Source organism: Aplysia californica, unplaced genomic scaffold (genome assembly GCF_000002075.1).
Source record: "Aplysia californica isolate F4 #8 unplaced genomic scaffold, AplCal3.0 scaffold00777, whole genome shotgun sequence".
Classification (NCBI taxonomy): Eukaryota; Metazoa; Mollusca; class Gastropoda; order Aplysiida; family Aplysiidae; genus Aplysia; species Aplysia californica.
The window spans coordinates 240,582-259,810 of record NW_004798047.1 but is presented as its reverse complement, the minus strand read 5'-3'; the positions used below and the strand labels follow the sequence as shown (position 1 = coordinate 259,810).

The 19,229-nt window shown below is 40.6% G+C and overlaps 1 protein-coding gene across 3 annotated transcripts in view; it reads left to right on the top strand.

Annotated features, from left to right (window-relative positions):
• Window positions 1–205: 205 nt before the first annotated feature.
• The window catches only part of LOC101851533 (polycomb protein SCMH1), a gene marked incomplete in the record, with an annotated part of 26,699 nt that continues 7,675 nt past the window's right edge, over window positions 206–19,229 (top strand). Inside the window, 11 exon segments of one of the 3 annotated variants that reach the window (XM_013088628.2) lie at window positions 206–354; window positions 6,527–6,635; window positions 8,161–8,219; window positions 8,600–8,667; window positions 11,071–11,305; window positions 11,678–11,766; window positions 12,082–12,325; window positions 12,927–13,142; window positions 13,827–14,036; window positions 15,720–15,914; window positions 17,818–17,949. In XM_013088628.2, the coding sequence (XP_012944082.1) occupies window positions 8,171–8,219; window positions 8,600–8,667; window positions 11,071–11,305; window positions 11,678–11,766; window positions 12,082–12,325; window positions 12,927–13,142; window positions 13,827–14,036; window positions 15,720–15,914; window positions 17,818–17,949 (1,438 nt within the window). 3 annotated transcript variants of the gene reach the window in all.

The following is a 19,229-nucleotide window of genomic DNA, read 5'->3' as shown; positions in this document are numbered from 1 at the left end:
GAGGTGACAGCCAGGAATATCAGGTATGCTTCAGTCTTGGATGGCAGCTGGAAGTCATCTAGGCCTAATTATTTCATTAGATCTACAAAAAAAAAGTCTCAAGGCAATAGAGATAACTGTAACACAATACCAGTGCACTGAATTTTTGCCAATCTTTTCAAACAAAAAAAGTTCAAAACTCGAACTACGCGAGGTCAAACGAGAAGTGCGGTAAAATGGCGTCATACACAAGCCAATGTTGTAAACAAACAGTAACGGGATAACATTACTTCATGTATTTGTCGATTTGGTTCTGAATAACTTTGCCAGGACACAAGAACGCCATCTGCAGTAAACAGGACGTCCTATGAAAAAGTATTGTTGTCATTATCCTTGGTAATGCGTAATATTTAGCTCATGAAATGGAGTTGTGCTCTTGTCTTTCTTCTCTTCTGACTAAAACTACAAGCTTGCAGTAGCCTTGTCAGTCACGCTAACCTAAAAGGCCACCTCTAATAGTGCAGGCGAGTCTTTTGGCTATTCTCACCCGGTGCGCGTTTACCGTTATAGCCTAGATCTAGGTCAACAAATTTTGCGTTCACCCTAAACCACAGAATTCTACACTGTGATAACAGAAAAATTGTAGAATTCTGTGCTGTGAACAAACGTTCCATTACTGGCATTACAACTGTACTTGTGACTTGTAGCCTACTAAAAGCGTACAATTTTGTCTGTGGGCAGTGGAGAGAGAGAGAAAGAGAGAGAACAAAACAAAATGGCGACTCGCGTAGTTCGGCTCGATTCGAAAAGTTAAGTAGCCGTAGCATCTTTGTAGACAACCAAATTAATTTACTTTTGTGTTTTAACATCATTTTTTAACTTTGTTTTGGTCAATTTGATCGTCCACACCGATAGACAGTATTCAGAAAGAGACAGAGAGAGAGAGAAGAGGGGGTAAGATTGTACTTTACCGGACCACCGGTCGGAACTACTTTTGCTGTGGCGCCCCTGGTGCCTAGTGGCCCGCTGTTCTTCGTTTCCGAGCTCCCCTACTCACTCTCCTACTCAGTTTTCTACGTCCTCACTCTTCAACTGCCAGCAATCGACTGCCGTCTCTTACCGGGTTTTTCAGTCATCACGACCGTGCCACTGTGCCCTTTGACCCATGACCCTGACACCTTGAGGCTAATTGGTCAATCTAATCACGTGGTCCACTATTCTTATTTGCTCGCGACTCTGCTGGCTTGGCCTAGGCCCTAGGCCTACTCCTGGTCCGGCAAAGTACAATGGAGGGCTAGAGATGGGCACGAGAGCTCATTTGCATAATTGCAACCCCATTGGCCCTGCTCGCGACTTATCATGCTATTGTTTATATGTGTGTGTGTGAGTGTCTTTAAATTATTGTTGCCAGGGGGGCTAGCCCCCCTGAAACCCCCCCCCACTGATATGTAAACACGACTGTCCGCTCATGTTATTGTTTCGCATTTTTGTGTGTTTTCTTTATAATAGTTTCCAGGGGGGCAAGCCCCCCTGAACCCCCCCACCCCACTGTTGGTATGATACACGGTGGTCCACCAAAGTTAAATCCCCTGCCCACTCTCAACCACCACCACCTCTCGCTCACCTCGCCTCGCCAGTCGCCGCTGACTTCGCTGTGCGTGCGCGAAGTCGCCCGCGGAACTACCTTTTGTCCGCACGCAGAGTACTATGAGTGCGTAGTTAGGCTAGGCGTGCGTAGTAATCACGGGCCGAGACGGGTGGTCCGGTAAAGTACAATCCAGCCGAAGAGGGGAGGAGTAGATCATGCGAGAACTTCCGGGCGGGTGAGAATAGCCACTTTCAACCTAAAACTACAAGCTTGCAGTAGCCCAGTCACGGTAACCTAGAACTAAGACTGAGACGAACAGATGAGGGTACTACTTAAATTTAAACCTAGAAGCGCTCATCAGCGTTTCACAGGAAGTAACCCGCAAAAAATGCCCCGCCGCCATGGCCATGGCAGATCAGTAGGCCTTAACTGCCTTAACTTGCCTTAACTTAACATGGGGGTTTGGCAGAGTGATAGATCTATCGGCTGAGATACCAGAGAGATGTGTACCTACTTCTGAAAAATGGGCGCTTTTTCAGTAGTCCCCACCCCTTAATTATTATTCACCGGTTTTGGCCCCAAGAGTAGGGGGGTTTCAGGAGGGCTTGCCCCCTGCCCTAATAAAAAATGGTGGGGGGGTTTATGGGAGGCATGCCCCCCTGAATTTTACCGTAATTTAACCCTCGTCCTATGGGGGCAGGGTTTATGTCGTCCGATATAAGCCTATTTCGGCAAGCCTTTCATTTCGGCACCTCGCCTGCGTTCTGGTCCCGAGTCAGTCTAGCCCCTGGCTCAGCGCATGCCGGCCGAGCACCATTTCACATTAAATTCAGGTCCCGCGTTGGATCCCCATTCACGCAGGTCAAGTGTGTGTGCGTCAGTCTGCATGAGTTTGTGTTCATTTGTGGCCTTCTTCTAGAACCGCCTGCGTTGGTTCGTAATCGAGGCATACGTCTCATTCAAAACACGCTAAATTGATAGCTCTAGATGTTCGTCCAATGACATTATCATTGAAGAAATTGACCCCCTTAGACATGAGGAGCTCGAAAGGATAGTCAGGAAACAAGACTTTGATTTTTCTATACAAAACCTTTCAAATGAGCTTGATTTTGTATGAAATGATACTACATGATAAAAAATAAGCTTGATAGTTTTGAATACCATTTATAATTGTGCAGGAAAAAAGAACAATTTGAGTGCAAAACATTCGGAAATTGACCTATATAAAATCCCCTTTCGAGTCTCAGGTCATTCATAACAGCAAAAGCGTCTAGAAAGGTTATTTGATAGGGCGTAACTACTCGTAATGTCTTATCAGCTTGTGAGAGGGGTTATTCATGTGTTTGTAACACTTTATTATGAAAGATAGAGCATTATTTTCATCATCGATTAACACACTGCCACGGTACTCATGGCGAAAACACATGTTTTCCGGCACCTGTACACCAACAGTACACGCTGAGTGACCCCTGCGGCCTGCCCGGAACGTCCGACGTAATCAGTTTCTGATAAGACTCGCATCTCAGCACAGGCGCAGGACAAGTTAATGTTTTGCAGTTGTTAGGTTTGATATCTTAGCTGGCTGCGCATCAAACGTAGATCTAGATGTAGATCTAGGCTCAAATAAGGGGGTGGGAACTACGGAAAAAGCACCAAAAAATGACCAAAATGGCTCAACAGATGATGAAAGGGGGGGCTCTTTGGAAATTGCCTTCCCGTTTGTTTACACAGAGCCTAAGAAACAGTTCTAAGTGATTGCTATGGACACAAGTGGGCGCTTTTTCGGTAGTTCCCACCCCACAATTGTTATTCGCGGGTTTTGGCCCCAAGAGTAGGGGGATTTCAGGGGGCAAGGCCCCACTTACCTAATAAAAATAAGGTGGGGGGGGGGGGGGCCCTGTTTTGCAGTTGTTAATACCTGTAAATCTTCCGCCAATAGTCGGAAATCCGCCAATCGTAAAATCTCCCTTTTTCAAGGGAACCAAAGGCCGCTCAGAAATTTTGATAGAAAACCATCGCGTGAATCTGTTTCGCCCACCAGCGCTGCATCTAAAAATAGATTTATCGATCGGCCAACAGACGATGTGCTGAGCCGCCGAGCCCTGTTCGCCTGGCGCGTGCGCCTCTCACTTGCGTCCGCCATCGCTGAACACACACGTCCTTCATTTTTATGCCATCACACACGGCTCTCGTTAGCCCCATTCAGACACTCTTTTTCCGACCCTTATATTTCTTTGTATTTGCCAAAATGTTTGGCGGAACTTTTTGAATTCAATTGTTGCGGAGAATAATGCGAAAGATAATTCTTGCGTACTGTACCGAGCAGTAGTTTAGTGCTCGGGCAGTGACCGGAAGGGCGTTTCTCGCGAGAAACGAGCACTCGGCTCGTCTCGTGCCCGCCCCTAGTTGTTAGGTTTGATATCTTAATTCGCCGCGCCTCACACAAAAATAGATCTAGATGTATCTAGGCTCAGATAAGGGGGGTGGGAACTGCTGAAAAAGCACCCAAAAGTGGCCATATGCTAAGTGAACCCTACCACATTAGCCAATAATATTTTTATATAAAATTAATTATAATTTATTTTTAAAAATTTATTTTGGCCTGATTGAACTTTGGTGGACCCACCGTGTTTATGTGTGTACCAGCCATAACAGAGGGGGGTTTTAGGGGGGCTTGCCCCCCTGATAGAGGCAGGGCCTGAGTAGAGGGTTTCAGGGGGCCCCCTTGCAAAAATGATTAATTTTTTTAAAACCACAATTTTCATGTTTACATGGCAAATTATCAATTGGAACGGGGAGGCAATTTCCATAGAGCACCATAAAAGGCATAAAACCATGTCGTTTCTTAAAGCTGATTGAATGAGCCATTCAAAAATGATAAGAGATCAATTAAACACAAAGTGCAAACGTGATGAACTCAATAATTCGTACATTACTGTAGGTAGCGTAAACACGGCCTCACGGGCACTCGCAACCTTCCAATCGTGTGAAATCGGGGTAATTCTGATCGCTGTTTCTTTGGTCTTTCACTATAAAGCACCAAATGCCATACACCTTGTCAAGGTTCAGCTTTTCCTCGTTACAATGGTGTAAGTTGTTTATGTCTGATTATTAGGAGCTGGAGAATCGCAGAGGAAAGCGAAGCCCCTCTCGGTTGGAATGCGTGGTCAGCCGGTTCAAAAGTTGACACGCGTGCATTCAAATGCTTTGCAGAATGAGGGATGATTAAATACCATCTTTTTATTGGCGGAGAACTGTAGAGCTTTAAACGGGCTTTCCCATAGTATAGTTTTGGCCTTTGGCATTTAAATAGAAAGCCTTTAAAAATACCATCAAAATTTTTTAAGATAATTTTTTACACAAAATTTATGTAAAATACCGGCTCATAAGAGGAATCAATTAAAAGATCAGTTTATTTTCTATTAGAATAAAGTATCAGCTTGGAGTTATTTTGCATCACTCCTTCCGTGAGACTCGGAAAGCATACGGGACCCCGCACACGAGGGACAATAGAGCCGACTCGCTCGGCGCGGGGGGCAGTGTGACGTCGGCCGGGTCAACGCTTAGTGTTTTTGTTGAAATAACGACAGATCGTCGTGTTTGAGACGATAAAATACTGATTTGTAATGATCTCACAGTCTTGAAAAAAATTCGAAGTGGCTAGCCGTACTTCGGCTAGCCTCTATATTTTACTCTGTCTCATGGTGGTAGCTCGTTACGGAAGGAAGTCCTCACATAGCTTTGACAAGTTTGAAGACTGTAGTAAATACGGTAGTCTTTAGGCTACTGTCACCGTTGCTACTGTTGCTGTTGTAACTTGCAGCCTTGGAAACAAACACGGTTTTTGAAGGTCATCTTTGGTTTGTGCCTCGGCTTCCAGTTAACTCGTCACACAATGAAGTCATCACATACCTCCAGTGATCTCGTCACATACTCGAATTTGTGAAAAACATGTGGCGAGTTCACCGTGGATTGGCAGGCAAACTCACACATGTCAACCTTTAATTAATAAAAATATTTTTTTAAAATACAAAACAAGAGTTTATTGAATCAAAATCACACATGTCTGCCTTTCTGTTTCAACATTTTCAAGAGAAAACAAACTCATTTTTGGATTATATAAAACCTGTTAGAAATGTGCATGTCCTTTCTGTATGCAATAAAACAAATCTAAAAATGGAGCAAGATCATTCAGGATGGCTGGTGGCTTTACATAGGGGAGATGGTGTGATGAATTCACTTTTATTTGGATATTTTTTTTACTGTGAACTCGTCACACATTTTTTCAGCTTTGTCAACTTCATCGTGTGACGAGTTCACTGGTTCCCTGTGCCATGTTTGTAGCTTTTCCCCCCTCCATGGAGGAAAATCTGCCCAGCCCTGACAACTTAACCGAATGGTACCGACCCTGCCAATAATGGGCACTGCTTTTCTTTCATCTCGAATTAGATGTTGATATTATGTGTGATTGAGGAAGGTCGAAGCCGCCTGGTGTCAGAAGTAAAATTAGAGAGAAATTGACCACCAAAGTGTGGTGACTTGTGACGCTGTAGTTGTAGTGTCCTTGCTAACTACAAATTTACATTTTTTGTGCCTTTAATTTTGATCAATGTTTTTCCAGTAAAATCCACACAGTAATGTGTTTTTGAGTGAACTTAAAAAAAGACGTTGAAGGGCCCAAAACAAAAAGAATCAATAAAAGTTGCCAAATCAGGCGAAAGAGTGGTGGTTTCACGTCCTCTATTTCGTTATGTTGACTACCACCTGTTTTCACTATAATTCCTTACACAATATAAATATATGGCTGGTTTCCCATTTTGTGTGCACTGAGATGGTGAGATGTATCAATGCCTATAAGTTTATAATGATTTCTGAATTATTAAATTAGATTTTCATTTGTTATAATTTTTGTTAAAGTATTATTACTTTTAGTGACTTTACATTTCTTCATCCAAGCAGGCTTCAGGTCGAATTACTCAAATACTCGCTAAGTCAGGCCACTGAAATAAACAGGACAAGCCACCTTAAATGTGAACAGTGAAGGGAACAAGGCTACGAGGAGAAAAAAGTAAGTTGGTACTATGATGAGTAACGATGTCAATGCCAGAGAGAAATTCCAAATGATCCACCCTATCCTAAAATTTGGTATTTTACTTTCACTCCAGTGTGATGTTAAGGAATTGTATAGTTCTTTTTTTGTTCATTATTATACATATTTTAAGCAAATTTTGACTTTCTATCATTATATCCATTGCTAATTATCAGTTTTTGAGATATATTTAGTGTTTTTATTCAAACTTTAATTATATAAATATTTAACTACTCTAACAGTTTTAGAAAAATGAGTCTGCAGAGGACTCCAGTGGAACAGCCCCTCCTCTCAATCTTAAAAGTCTTCCATTGACATGGAAGTTCAGCTTAAATGATGTTATTTTTAGATCAGAGTAGAAATATGGAACATACGGTGTATTTTTTAAAAACTTTATTTTTGTTCTTGTTGTATGACTTATTTTATTTTATATTATATTTATGTTGTTTTTCAGAAGAAAAAAATATTTTGCAATATATCAATATTACCTACAGAGTGACGTTTTTTTTTTTAAGATACACACTTGTCCCCTTTATAAATATATATAATTCATAGCCCTCGACTTAAATATTACCATCATACCCTGTGCGTATACTGTAGCTCCAGACCCTAAAATTTAATCTTACCATAAGGGCTTCAGTTGGTTGACTGAGAAGCTTCGGAAATCATTATTATAAGATATAATTATATATTCTTTATCGTCATAATTTTTCTCCCCAGTTTGCTGAATTAGTTTTCGAAAGGGTCCAAGTTTTGAGGGGTGACATTTTCGAGACACGAAACATAAACACGTTTTACACCAAAGCATTTATAACACTTTTAGTACCATTTTAAAAGTAATAAAAAGTAGAATAGATTTTTATGGTATTGTTTTATATTTTTTTTTTATATTTCTAGGGTGGGAAAATAAACATTTCATAGCACCCTTTCAGAACAGTGAATCATCAGTGCTGTCATTATCAAAGCTGCCACACCAATCTAGATTTAGCTCTTGATTGTATTCATCTTCACAGTCCTAAAATAATCAATAGGTTTAGTTTCATATTCACCTGTGAAATGGACTGGGGGATTCGTCTTTCCATTACAATTGCTCTCTTACTCTTTCTGTTAAGAAAATATCCCAAAATCCAGTTCTGTAATAATTATAGGTCTAAATTGTCCCAAAGGTTCTTAAAAGCCACTGTTTCGCATCCTAGTTTGGAAGGAAATCAGTATAATAAACTAGTTGCCAAAAATAGGATTGCTGTAAAATAAAAATCACCACAAATGTATACATTGATGCAAAACAAGATTTGTCATGAATCAATACTCCCATCATCACTCCGATGGTAAAGATTTAATTTTTTTACAATATGCAATTTAATTTGCTGCTGTGTCATGGATACTTTTTTTTTTGTACTTCTTGTCCCACCAGCTACTATAAGAAATTATTTTAGTTTTTGCAAGTACTTCTCTATGATTTTGTAGAGGTTGTTTATAGGGGTTTTTTTGTGGTCTTTTCTAGATCAGCCACAATGTCTACAACATCTGCAAAGGGTTGGTCATATCTACAGGAAAAGCAAGGTAAGATTTTTTCCGTTTCTTTTCTTATAGTTGTTTCAGCCAGATTCATGAAAGTAAATTGCATCTAAAGTAAATAATGTGTTATAATGGGCTGCTCTTCAAAATGAAAACAATAATCTCTAGGGTCCTTTTTGTGTGTCTTGCTCAAGGACATACTGTGGTGGTCATTCCCTAAAACTGTTTTACACTCTTTTTGAATTTGTGTTTTCTGAACACTTGCAAGAATCTCTACCTATATGGCATAGAGTAGTAGTTCAGTTAGGGTTCAGTTCAGATTCCATTATTATATTACTAATTATAGAGGATTCTCTTGTAGCGCTTGTACTGTGAAGAGTTATGAGTCTTCATAGTTGAAGACAATTCTCCTTTCTTTTTTGAAGGATTCTCATGGGAGCAATATCTCAAAGAGAATGATGCAAAGGCTGCTCCCAGTTCTTGCTTCAAGCAGGTAATTTTTTCTTTTGTAATTATTATAAACCGGAAAATGTGATGCCATGTATTCTATGTTGGTTTTATAATCGAATGAAGTAACAGTGAAGAAACTAAATATGAATAATTCAGGGTGTCCAGTAAAGTCGTAAAAAAGTCGTAAATTCAGCGCCCTGGTCGTAAATGGTAGTAAATTTGTCTTGAAGGTAGTAAAAATTTGGTAAACGGTCGTAAATTAGCCTGCATACTGAGTGATGAAGCCAGCAAGACTTTTCAGTGAACCCTAGCCGCAGTACATGACTCCGTTTTTGCCGGTCGCGATTGTGATATAATTATTCGTTCACCTTTTCCCCGTCCGAGAGTACGTTTCGCGCAAAAAGCCGGCTATGGCGGCAGATGGAAGTGTATGTGACACCGAGGCTCGATCGGGAAAATCAAGATCTACTTTCGCTTTCGTTACCTCCCTGAAATTTGGCGTAGATAAACTGATAACGCAACATTTGTAATATGCAGGTTGTACAGTATACCCGCTTTGTCGCCGTGCAAATAAAATTAATAATTACTCGGACTCTTCAGCGTGCTGTCACTTGTGGGGGGAGGGGGGGGTCGTGAAAAGAAAATACAAGCTTTGTCCGATTTTTAGATTGTCGGGTTCGCCAGCGTGACAGGTCAGTGAACCTTCGCGCGAGGCACTACAAGGTACGGCATCGGTGAGCACCGGCGTTTGTTGGGAACGCCAAAGTTCATTAAAAGTCGAGCGTTGCGAAGTATAGGACTGCGGAGTAGGGCAGGGATTATTGATTTTTTTAAAGAGACACTCGGGGGAGGGGGGGGGGAGCGGATGAAGGCAACACCAGAGGACAAAAACTGTAAGCAAATTTCAGAATTTTGATTAGATTTAGAGCCCTCTGCAAAGCGCGCGTTGGTGCAGGCCTTGTGTGGAATCGGGATCCTTCATACCTTGTAAGCCGTGTTATTGAAATAAAGTGTTCGCGTTTCATTTGTTGGGTGATAGTAAATTAGAACAATATTGTAGCTTTCTGTTCAAGACTGGCAGATTTTCAGTGTCACTTTCTCTTGCCCTCTCACAGTTTTTACACCTCTCACACTGAATACGTTTACTCGAGTCATTACGTGTGTGTGTGTGTGCGCGCGCGTTGTTGTTGTGTAACATGGCCTTGGAAAATGGAGAAGCCGGTTTGGCAGTCACCCTGTGTGTACACATTAGGTATAAATCTACCCCCCTCCCCCTCCCACCTCCACCAGGGCAGTGCTGCTACTGACTGAAACGTCTTTAGGCCATTCCCAAAGGGAGGATATTAACATGTTCTTATGCACAGTAGAATTATAAATTGGCTGATTTATCAATGTCATGCTCATACTGTGCTGGACCAGCGTAAGGGGAACTGCTGCCTTTTCTGTCCTCTTCTTTTCTATCGTCATTTTCCTCTACTTCTTTTGTATGTTTGCCACGCTTGTGAACTACTATTTCCTGGGTGCCTTGATAGTCGAAGCTTGATTCCCTGTTTGGACTTCTCTGTTGACATCCACCCCTTGTCGCTCATATCACCTATGCAGTTGCGAGCGCCGTAAAAACCTTACTAAAACTAAATCTAGCTGCAAGCAAGCTTGCGATCGTCTGTCTATCCTCCATTTTGTCGACTGGACTTTGTTGTGTGTTCTTAAATAGTATGTTATGTAATAATAATGTACATGTTATTGATGGCGCAAATTAACTCCCTTTTTCGAGCTGGTGTGGGGTTTGATTTGCTGGGTAGTAAATTTTTTTTCCAGGTAGTAAATTTTTTCAGGAAAAATTGCTGGACACCCTGATAATTGCAGTATAATTTTTATTTCAGTCAATCTACTACAATCCCTAATGATGTCAAAATGATGTCAGACCTGATTGTGTTTCTGTCCAGGAACATTTGATCAGCATGTAGACTCACTAGCATCTTTTCTCATTAGTTTAAGTCTGAAGGGATTGCATCATCATTAATAAAGAATTATTTTGCTTTCAGAAGAGATAAAAAAAACTTGAATGTCGCATGTGTCAGTATTTGCTCTGTCAAGATAAATCTTGATTCCACTGGTTGTTAAAATATTTTTGTCAATAGTTATACAAAAGCTAGCTGACTGTAAGATGAATGTTTTTGCTGCATGATCTTCAGCTGAAGAGGGATCAAAATGTGCACCTCTAGGAGGTTTTTACTGTTGTGGCTCCTCTGTAATGATGATGGTACTTTACTTTTCTTTTCCTATCCAATGGTCATCTAAGTTCGAACTCTTCAGCCTGAATAATGATGATGATAAGTTCAGGTTGTGCATTATAACACATTTGAAATAGTACAGGTTTTTAACTTTGATATTGGATTCAATATTTAGACCCTGTGTTAACTCTGTGCTTTGAAATTGTGAACAGGCAGTAGCTCCACCATTAAATGACTTTGGTAAAATGATGAAGCTGGAAGCAAATGACCCTCGCAACAACACATCCAGCTGTATTGCAACAGTAATCGATATGCAAGGACCACGACTGAGGTTGAGGCTCGATGGCAGTGATGACAAGAATGATTTTTGGCGACTGGTTGACTCGGGGGATCTGCATCCTGTTGGTTATTGTGAAAAACACCGTGGCTTGTTGCAACCACCACTAGGTGAGACCTGATTACTAAAATTTATGGATTTTATTTTTAGGAGGAGGATTTCTCTCTATGGCACTTTGTCATATCAATCACAACAAGAGTTGTATTTTATAGTTGTCATGTAGATGGAAAAGCCTCTGGGTGTTTGAATGAAAAGCAAGTTATTGAGGGCCTCTCCAAAATCAGCTGCTCCTGTGGTATGTTTAGACACTCTTGGTGTAAGTTAAAGTCTATTAGTGAAAATTTATGTTTCTGTAGCTGTCATATTTCTTTTGATTGACAGTTTTTTAGAACAGTTTACCTTTTTATAATTTTTTTTCTAAAACAGCAGGTTTTCGTTATCTGTTAAAAATGCTATCTGTAGAGTTTTTTACATTTTGACAGGTTTCCGAATGAACTCCTCTAGTTGGCCAGGGTTCTTACAGAGGACTTTAAGCAATGCAACCCTTGCACCTGACAGCTGCTTTAAGAAGGTATTTGTGAAAAGTCCAGATACTTGTATAATTAGAATTTCAATATTTTCTGAACTATGGCTTTTTATGGCTTTTTTCTTGAATTATATTTTATTGTCTTTCTTTTCTCTAGTTTAACTTCTGGTGTTTGTTAGTTATTGTAATGATTATAAAATCATAGAAATGGAAGATGTTTGAGTCTTACGGATATGAAAAGTAAGGGTACATTTTGGATATCAAGTGTTTGAAGGATAGAAAACCTTCCTTAGGAGAGTTTTTATGTTGATTATAGCTTTATGATTTACCATAAAACAGGATATTCTCTATCTTTTACAGGAACCACCTTCCCCACCACGCAACGAATTCCAAGTAGGGCAAAAGTTGGAAGCAGTAGACCGGAAGAACCCAGCTTTAATTTGCCCGGCAACAGTTGGTGCTATTAATGATGACCAGATCCACATAACATTCGATGGATGGCGCGGTGCTTTTGATTACTGGTGTCGCTATGACTCCAGAGATATTTTTCCTGTCCGCTGGTGTGAGAAAAGTGGACATCCTCTACAAAGTCCCGGTATTAAAGGTGAGATGGCTTGCAAGCAACTTACTCTAGTCTTTCGTTGTTTGTTAGGTGCAAAAATTGTCTTTCAATATCTCTCTATTTTCTATTTTGGGGGGGGTGAATTATTGCTCACTTTTGATAAATGGTCAGAAATAGTCACTTTTTTGTCTTAAAGCTATTCATGTTTGGTGGGGGGGGGGGACAGAGATTTAAGAGGTGTTTAGAACTGTTTTGGTTTAACTTAAGCTGTAGGCTTAGGTTTTCTTATTTTTGGTAGAATGTCAGCACCAAAGTTGATGTCGACGAAACAACCAGACAAAAATTACACCATCAGAGACACACACTCATTCAACCTCAAGCTTTGGGCTTAAGATTCTCCAAAAGTAATTGCATGTGGTACTGCTGATCCGTACTCAACAACCCTGTATTGGTTGGAAGGCGCTCAAGTCAAGTTTTGTACATCCAATATTCTTCTGGAGAAATGTTATTTTTAATTACATTTGATTGTGGCCTCTTGAATAACGTAATAGTATTGACAGCAGCGTTACACCTATACCATTTCAGTTATACAAAAAATATTTTGTCAATTTCCTCTCATAATGTTCTTTTGATCCACCTACAGCCAGTTCCTATAAAAGCTCAAAAATGATGCGTGATCCAGAGCTAAGTGTCAGCGTGAGTGGTAGTGCTGCAAGTGGCAGTCCGTCCATCAGCCCACGCAACTCCCAGGCCAGCCCTCTGACACCCAGCTCAGGGGAGGCAAGCCACCTGTCTCCCAACGAGAGTGCTGTAACCAGTTCTGAGCCAGACACCACTGGCAATGACAGTAGTGAGAAAGGTATCAAGAGACTTTTTGTCATTGCTTTTTGTCATTCATTTCCCCACCCGCACCCCTCACCGCCCCCCCCCCCCCCCCTCAATATTTTCTTGTTTCATCTTTTTCTTTTCAATTATGTGAGTTGAGTGTGGGTCATTGGAGGGTGCCATTGATGAGTCCTACTTCCTTTTTTTTTGTCTCTTCCCTCTCTTGTTTCTGTCTTACTCTTTCTCAACGCTAAATTACATTTATCGAGTTGATGAGATTCTTTTTACTCTAAACAAATAATGAAATAAGATATAGGGCTTGTGTCTTGGAGCATGCTACTGGTGATAGGTTCAGGTTCTTCTCTATCCACCCCGTATTTCTGTAAGTCTTCTTGGTTTTTTTCCTTCACACTGTGACCTCAATTGTATTGATCAGCTCCTTTTTATTTTACATATTTTTTTATGAACCTATAAGAAACGGATTAAATATTTTTTTACAACTACTAAACCACTGCTAACCATTGTTATGCCAGTAACATGCAACATTATGCCAAAAAGGTGATTAGAGAGTACTAGTGGTAGGTCCTTGTTTTGTATCTCTCTGTGTTTCTGTCCATCTGTCTTGCCTTTTCTCAACATGAAATAATGATTATTGTGTCTGTATCTTTCTATCAAAACAAAATTTTGACCTATTTTTTGTTTTGTCTGATGCGTCCAGTGTGTGTGCATGTGAACCACAACTGCCACTGTGGCAACCTCATCCAGCCCCGCAAGGTGAACCAGATGCCCTTACACTTTGGTCCAGCACCTATTGGCGAAGTCCTCCGCGACATGGTGGAATCCTGTATTGAGTGTGCCGTACAAGAACGCCAGGTGTTTGATGTCCTCAAAATGGCTGCTCCAGGGACAGGAAAGATTACTATTACAGGTAAGATGCTTTTTAGGAGTGAAAAGAAAAAATGATGAATGGATTAATTCACTGACTAGTGGGCCCTTTCACCAGTCACAAGCGCTGAAGACTGGTGTTTTTGGGAGTAGTTCAAAACACCACCACAACTCTCAGAATTACCCTATTGTAATTATTTTTTGACACAGTAAAGTTACATTCAAGCTTAGTCTAATTTTAAAAAAACTAAAGTTGTATAAGTCTGATACTTTAATTTTTATGATTTTTAAAAAATTTGGCATGAATTGGATTTTCCTAAAAAAATTTCCAGAGACGTGACAGATAGAAGGAAATCCACAACAACAACAAGAATAAAAGTTCAAAGTGTTCTGTTTTGATTTGTATGCATGTGTGAGTGTTGTGTTTGATAACAATATAAAAGCTGGGACAGATGTAGGGCAGGAAGTTGTGAGTTCGTTGCGCTAACAACAGCACCAGTACTAGTGCTAGATCTAGCCCTAAGAATACGACTCGGGCCGTGTTCGGGTACATATCCAGGATCCTAACTATCCTATCAGACGCATTATATTCTGAGTCACTAGCCCTAGTAAAATGAACAGAAGTATCTAAAACAGCGAAATTATGTGATTCTTGTTCATGCAACTTCTTCGACCGTAACTTCGACGCGACTGTCAAATTACTATCAGCTGTGTAGAAAAAACATAGCGCGAGTTCCGGTCAGTTCAACCCCAGTTGGGGTGACTATCCTTCACCTTCAATTACTTAAAGACTATCGGCCTCGGAGATACGAAACTAAGTCTAAGTAGCTCAGGACTGGCCAGACAAGGCCACAAGACGGATCACAAGACACATACGTGATTTGTATAGCGAAAAAACAATTCCAAAGGTGATCACGCACGGCTTGCGAGAACGGTCACGAGCGCCGTGGCAGGGGTCACGCAACTGTTGTGGGAACCGTTTGAAGTGAGTTAACTAGTGAGAATTGAGAAAACAAAAGATGAAAATGTTTTTGCTTAAATAGCGTTTGAGAACTGCTAGCACTCTTCTCTTCAACATATTCTGCTTCCAGTTCTAATTTTGATGAAATAGTAGCTTTGTAGTCAAAATCAAATATTGATTTTGCAAGAATATCAGTTATATAAATATATATTTTGCTAATAGTTTGAAAGATGCTTTATATATGATAGGTGAGGTCTGCTGACAGAATGAGGTACTTTTAACATTTACTGTCGTGCATCATTGGGAGCACAATTTCCTTGCCACAGTCCTCGAGAGTCTCAGTGGGAGTGTCAATTTATAACATGTCTCATTATTCTGCATCAGCATATGCATTTGACAGAGTTTTTATTTACAGCAATTCTATTTTGATATTCTACAGTTTGTTATCTGATTCCCCTCCAAATTTTGATGGAAAAAAAGCAGGTATTTAGCACATTTGAGACAATTTAGACTTGTACCTGTAATTATTGCAGAATTTGTTGGGTTTTTTAAAATTTTCTCAGACATGAGAGCTAGTAGACAATCGTAAAGGAAAGAAAAAATCCCCCTGTTCGTTTCAGAGATGAGTATGACGCTAATTATTTTTTTAGGACTTGTCTGCTGTTGTATGTTGAAAGTGACCTGAAATGGCATATTATAAATGGATGAGATTTTTTTTTTCAGAAATTTTTCTTTCATTGACATAAGGTTTTTCTCTACTTCCAGCTCTCCACAACAACCGCACCTACACCAAAAGAATTGTTTCCTATGACAAAGTCTCGCAATTTATTCGTTTCCTCGACGGCTTCAGAGAGAGTTTGGGCTGTTGCGAGAACTTTTTCAGCCTCAATTCACTTCCGCAAGGACGCCAATGTCCTAAATGTGGCAATAAATCTTCCAAGACTGCCAACAAGAGATCAGGTGGGTCTTTCCTTTCACGAGTATAACTTATCTATGTCTTTTGTGTGAGAAAGGTTTTTTTTTTGTCTTTCATGCAGTTAGAATGGGCCCTGCCAATTCAAAGATTCTTTTGTGACTTTGAAAGGCGTCTCTCTGCTTATAGGTTTCAGGATGATAAAATGGAATTGAATTCCTCGTGAGTGCATTTTTAACTGATATGTTACTTACATTACTTTTCCGATCCAGTGGTGATTTTGGTTCTAGCCCTTCAGCCTGTCGATATGGCAAAGAATTTACAGGTTTTTATCAGCTGTGTTTTATCGCTGTATAAAGTATTTCCAATATCTGGGGAGACTGGTAGGTAAGTACTCTGCAGGTCGCTAAGTGCACAGCAGGAAAATATATGGTGTAATACTGTTTCATCCTGGCAATCACACACCGAGCAGTCAGGTTGGGTATCCTTGCAGATCCTATTCAGGTAAGAATTCAGTGGAATGTGTTGTGTTCACAGGCAAAAGATAGTGACTTGTTCTCTTCTACTCCAGGAAGTTGGTTCATCTTTTGAGTTGGAAGCAGTCATGTGTGCAAATGCAGCTCTGCCAGTTTAGCCCAGTGCCAGTCCATTCAGCCACTATTTTCTAGTGTTGCATTTGATGATGTTCTTGGCTGTCTGTTGCAATACTGGGTTTTGAGATTATGTTTGTGATGCTCCCTTCTTAGCAAGGATGTCTGCTCTGTCGTTTCCTGGGATGTTGCTGTGGCCAGGTATCCACTGTAAAGTCAGGTCGACGGCATAGGTCTGCATGAAGGTGTTAATTGTTTGAGCCACAGATAGGCTGGCTGTGCTTTCAAAATTCATGTTTTCCAAAGCTTGGAGAACTGATTTTCCGTCTGTTAAGATTACAGTGTCCTTGATTTTGTCTGGATATATAATGAAAATGTTGGTCAGATGGAGGAGTGCTGCTTCAATGTTGATGGCCTCAGCCTCATAATTTGTACATGAAGGACCACAGGCATCAAATAGTTCTTCACACGTCTTGTCAGGATGTTCTATTCTTACTTCAAAGCCTGCCTTGAAGGCTAACCCATCAGTGTAAATATGGAGGGGATTACTTTGGTAGGAGTCAATTGTTTTGAGAGCTGTGGTCTTCAGTTCTACTGGGTCACATTCCTTTTTCACTGTCTCCTATATGAGGGAAGTTTCAATGTTGGCGTTCTTGATGTTGGTGTTTGGGGGGAGTTCTGGTCTTAAGGGTTTCAGCATTTCTCTGTTACATGGAAGGTGGTGTTTTTCTACTAATTCGGTGGCTTTGTTGAGTATTGTTCTTCCATGGATTCTTTTCTTTGGTCATCTCTGTTCAACCATCTTTCTGTTTGGGTGGCTTTTGTCTGGTGTCTTGTAACGCTCACTCATCTCCACAACTGCTGCCTCTCTAGGCAGGTCCAAAGGTTCCAGGTTTGTATGGATTTTGCAAGCTGCAGTAGGAGTGGATGTCAAAGCTCCTGAGATAAATTATACAGCTTGATTCTGATTCTGATACCAAAATTAAAACATCAACAAAATAGGGGATGGTCTAATTATGATTATATACAGGTATCCATTTGATTACCAGCTTACACTCACTGTGTTTCAGTATAATGTAGTTTACTACTGAGGTCAATTTCAATTTGTTTACAGAGGTCATTGGGTGGTTGGCAGATGCTCTAGTGTGGTTTGTTCTTTCTTTCCTATCAAGCATCTATCATCCTTATTTTGCCTCCTTCTTTTTTGTTTATGTTACTCTCTTGTAATACTTCTTATCTTTGGCACTTTTATATTACCTTATTATGTTCCAAGTGCCATAAAAAGGCCTACTAAAACAAAAATTGAGATCAGTTTGTTCACTATACTGTGGTAAGACAACCTGCACATGTGTCCTTTCAGATTCTGAAGAGGATAACTACCTTGTTCACAAAGCCTCAAAGAGACGGTGGTCAACAGAATCTTCTGAGAGCTCCAGGGGAGGGGTCAAAGTCCATAAAACAGTTGGGGGCAAAAATTCAACTTTTGAAGCTGGTAAGACACTTTTCTTTAGTGTGTAATATACAGTCGAACCTGCCTTAACGGAAATCTGTGTCATAAAGCCCCCCCCCCCCCCTGAAATATTCTTCTTTAATTACCTGTATAAAACGGAAACCTGTCCAACGCGGAAACTGAAAGAAAAATCCGCTCCCTTCCAAGGGTTTCACCTGTCAAGATGGAAAATGCTTTGCTCGCTCAGCCCTGATTTGAAACAAAACTCGCAAATTTGGTTCAGCTGGCTCTAAACTTAACGCCATGCTGCCTGGTGTGGAAGGGGAGTAGGGGTGCAATTTAGGGGTAGATGTTACCCCATCTATGTGAGCCCTGGGTGATGCAGATGGTCAGGGTAGTGTGGATATGAAATCTCGCGGGTGGCAGTGAAAGTGCTCAAGTAGCGAGCCACCACGGAAACTTTCCTGGGTAGCCAGAAGCCAGAGGTGTGAAATTAGTTTGACCAATGTCTGCCGCCCTGATCGTATGGCCAGCGGAGAAAAGAGTTCCTCAAATCATTGTTACATGGTAGTGAGGGGTGGTATTTGTTGACTGTGCTTGTTACACCGACGGTTGGGGCTACGGGTGGAAGCAAAAGAGATGGTCAAACGTTTCTGTTTTTAATAGGTCAAACAGAGGTCTTATGAAATGCAAGCACTGGTGGTAATTGGATAAGTAAGACTGACCCATGTCATTATCAGAGAGGATAGCAGTGGAGAGGTGTGAAGTTTTTGACCACTGCTTGCTCACCGGACAAGCGACCCTTGATCCCACCGGCTGGGCCTTTGAACCCCCCCCCCCTAAATTCCTGTCTAAGAGGGAAAGTGTCTAAGACAATTTTTTTCTGGCTCCCTTGCGATTTCGTCTTACACAGGTTCTTCTGTATATGTATGTTATGATTTTTTTCTTTATACTTTAGGGAGTTTGTGAACACCAAAAGAAATATAGTTGAAAATCACCTAACATTCTTGTACTGACTTTGTTTACTTTTTTCTTAATTATTACAACTACTGTTTTATGTATCTCTGATTGAGAAATCTTTAGTTACATATTAGACTTAACCTTTCACAGCGTCAAATTTACAGCAGAAAAATAGGATAAAGTAAACTTTATTGATCCATGAGAGGAAATTTGGGTGAATAAGATTTAGCGCCAACACAGAAATACACTCTTTATATTCATAGTCAACAAAACATAAAAGATGCATAATTCTGTCAGACAAGCGTACCTAAACAGTGTTTCTGTTGGCATGAACTCTCTCTCTCTCTCTCTCTCTCTCTCTC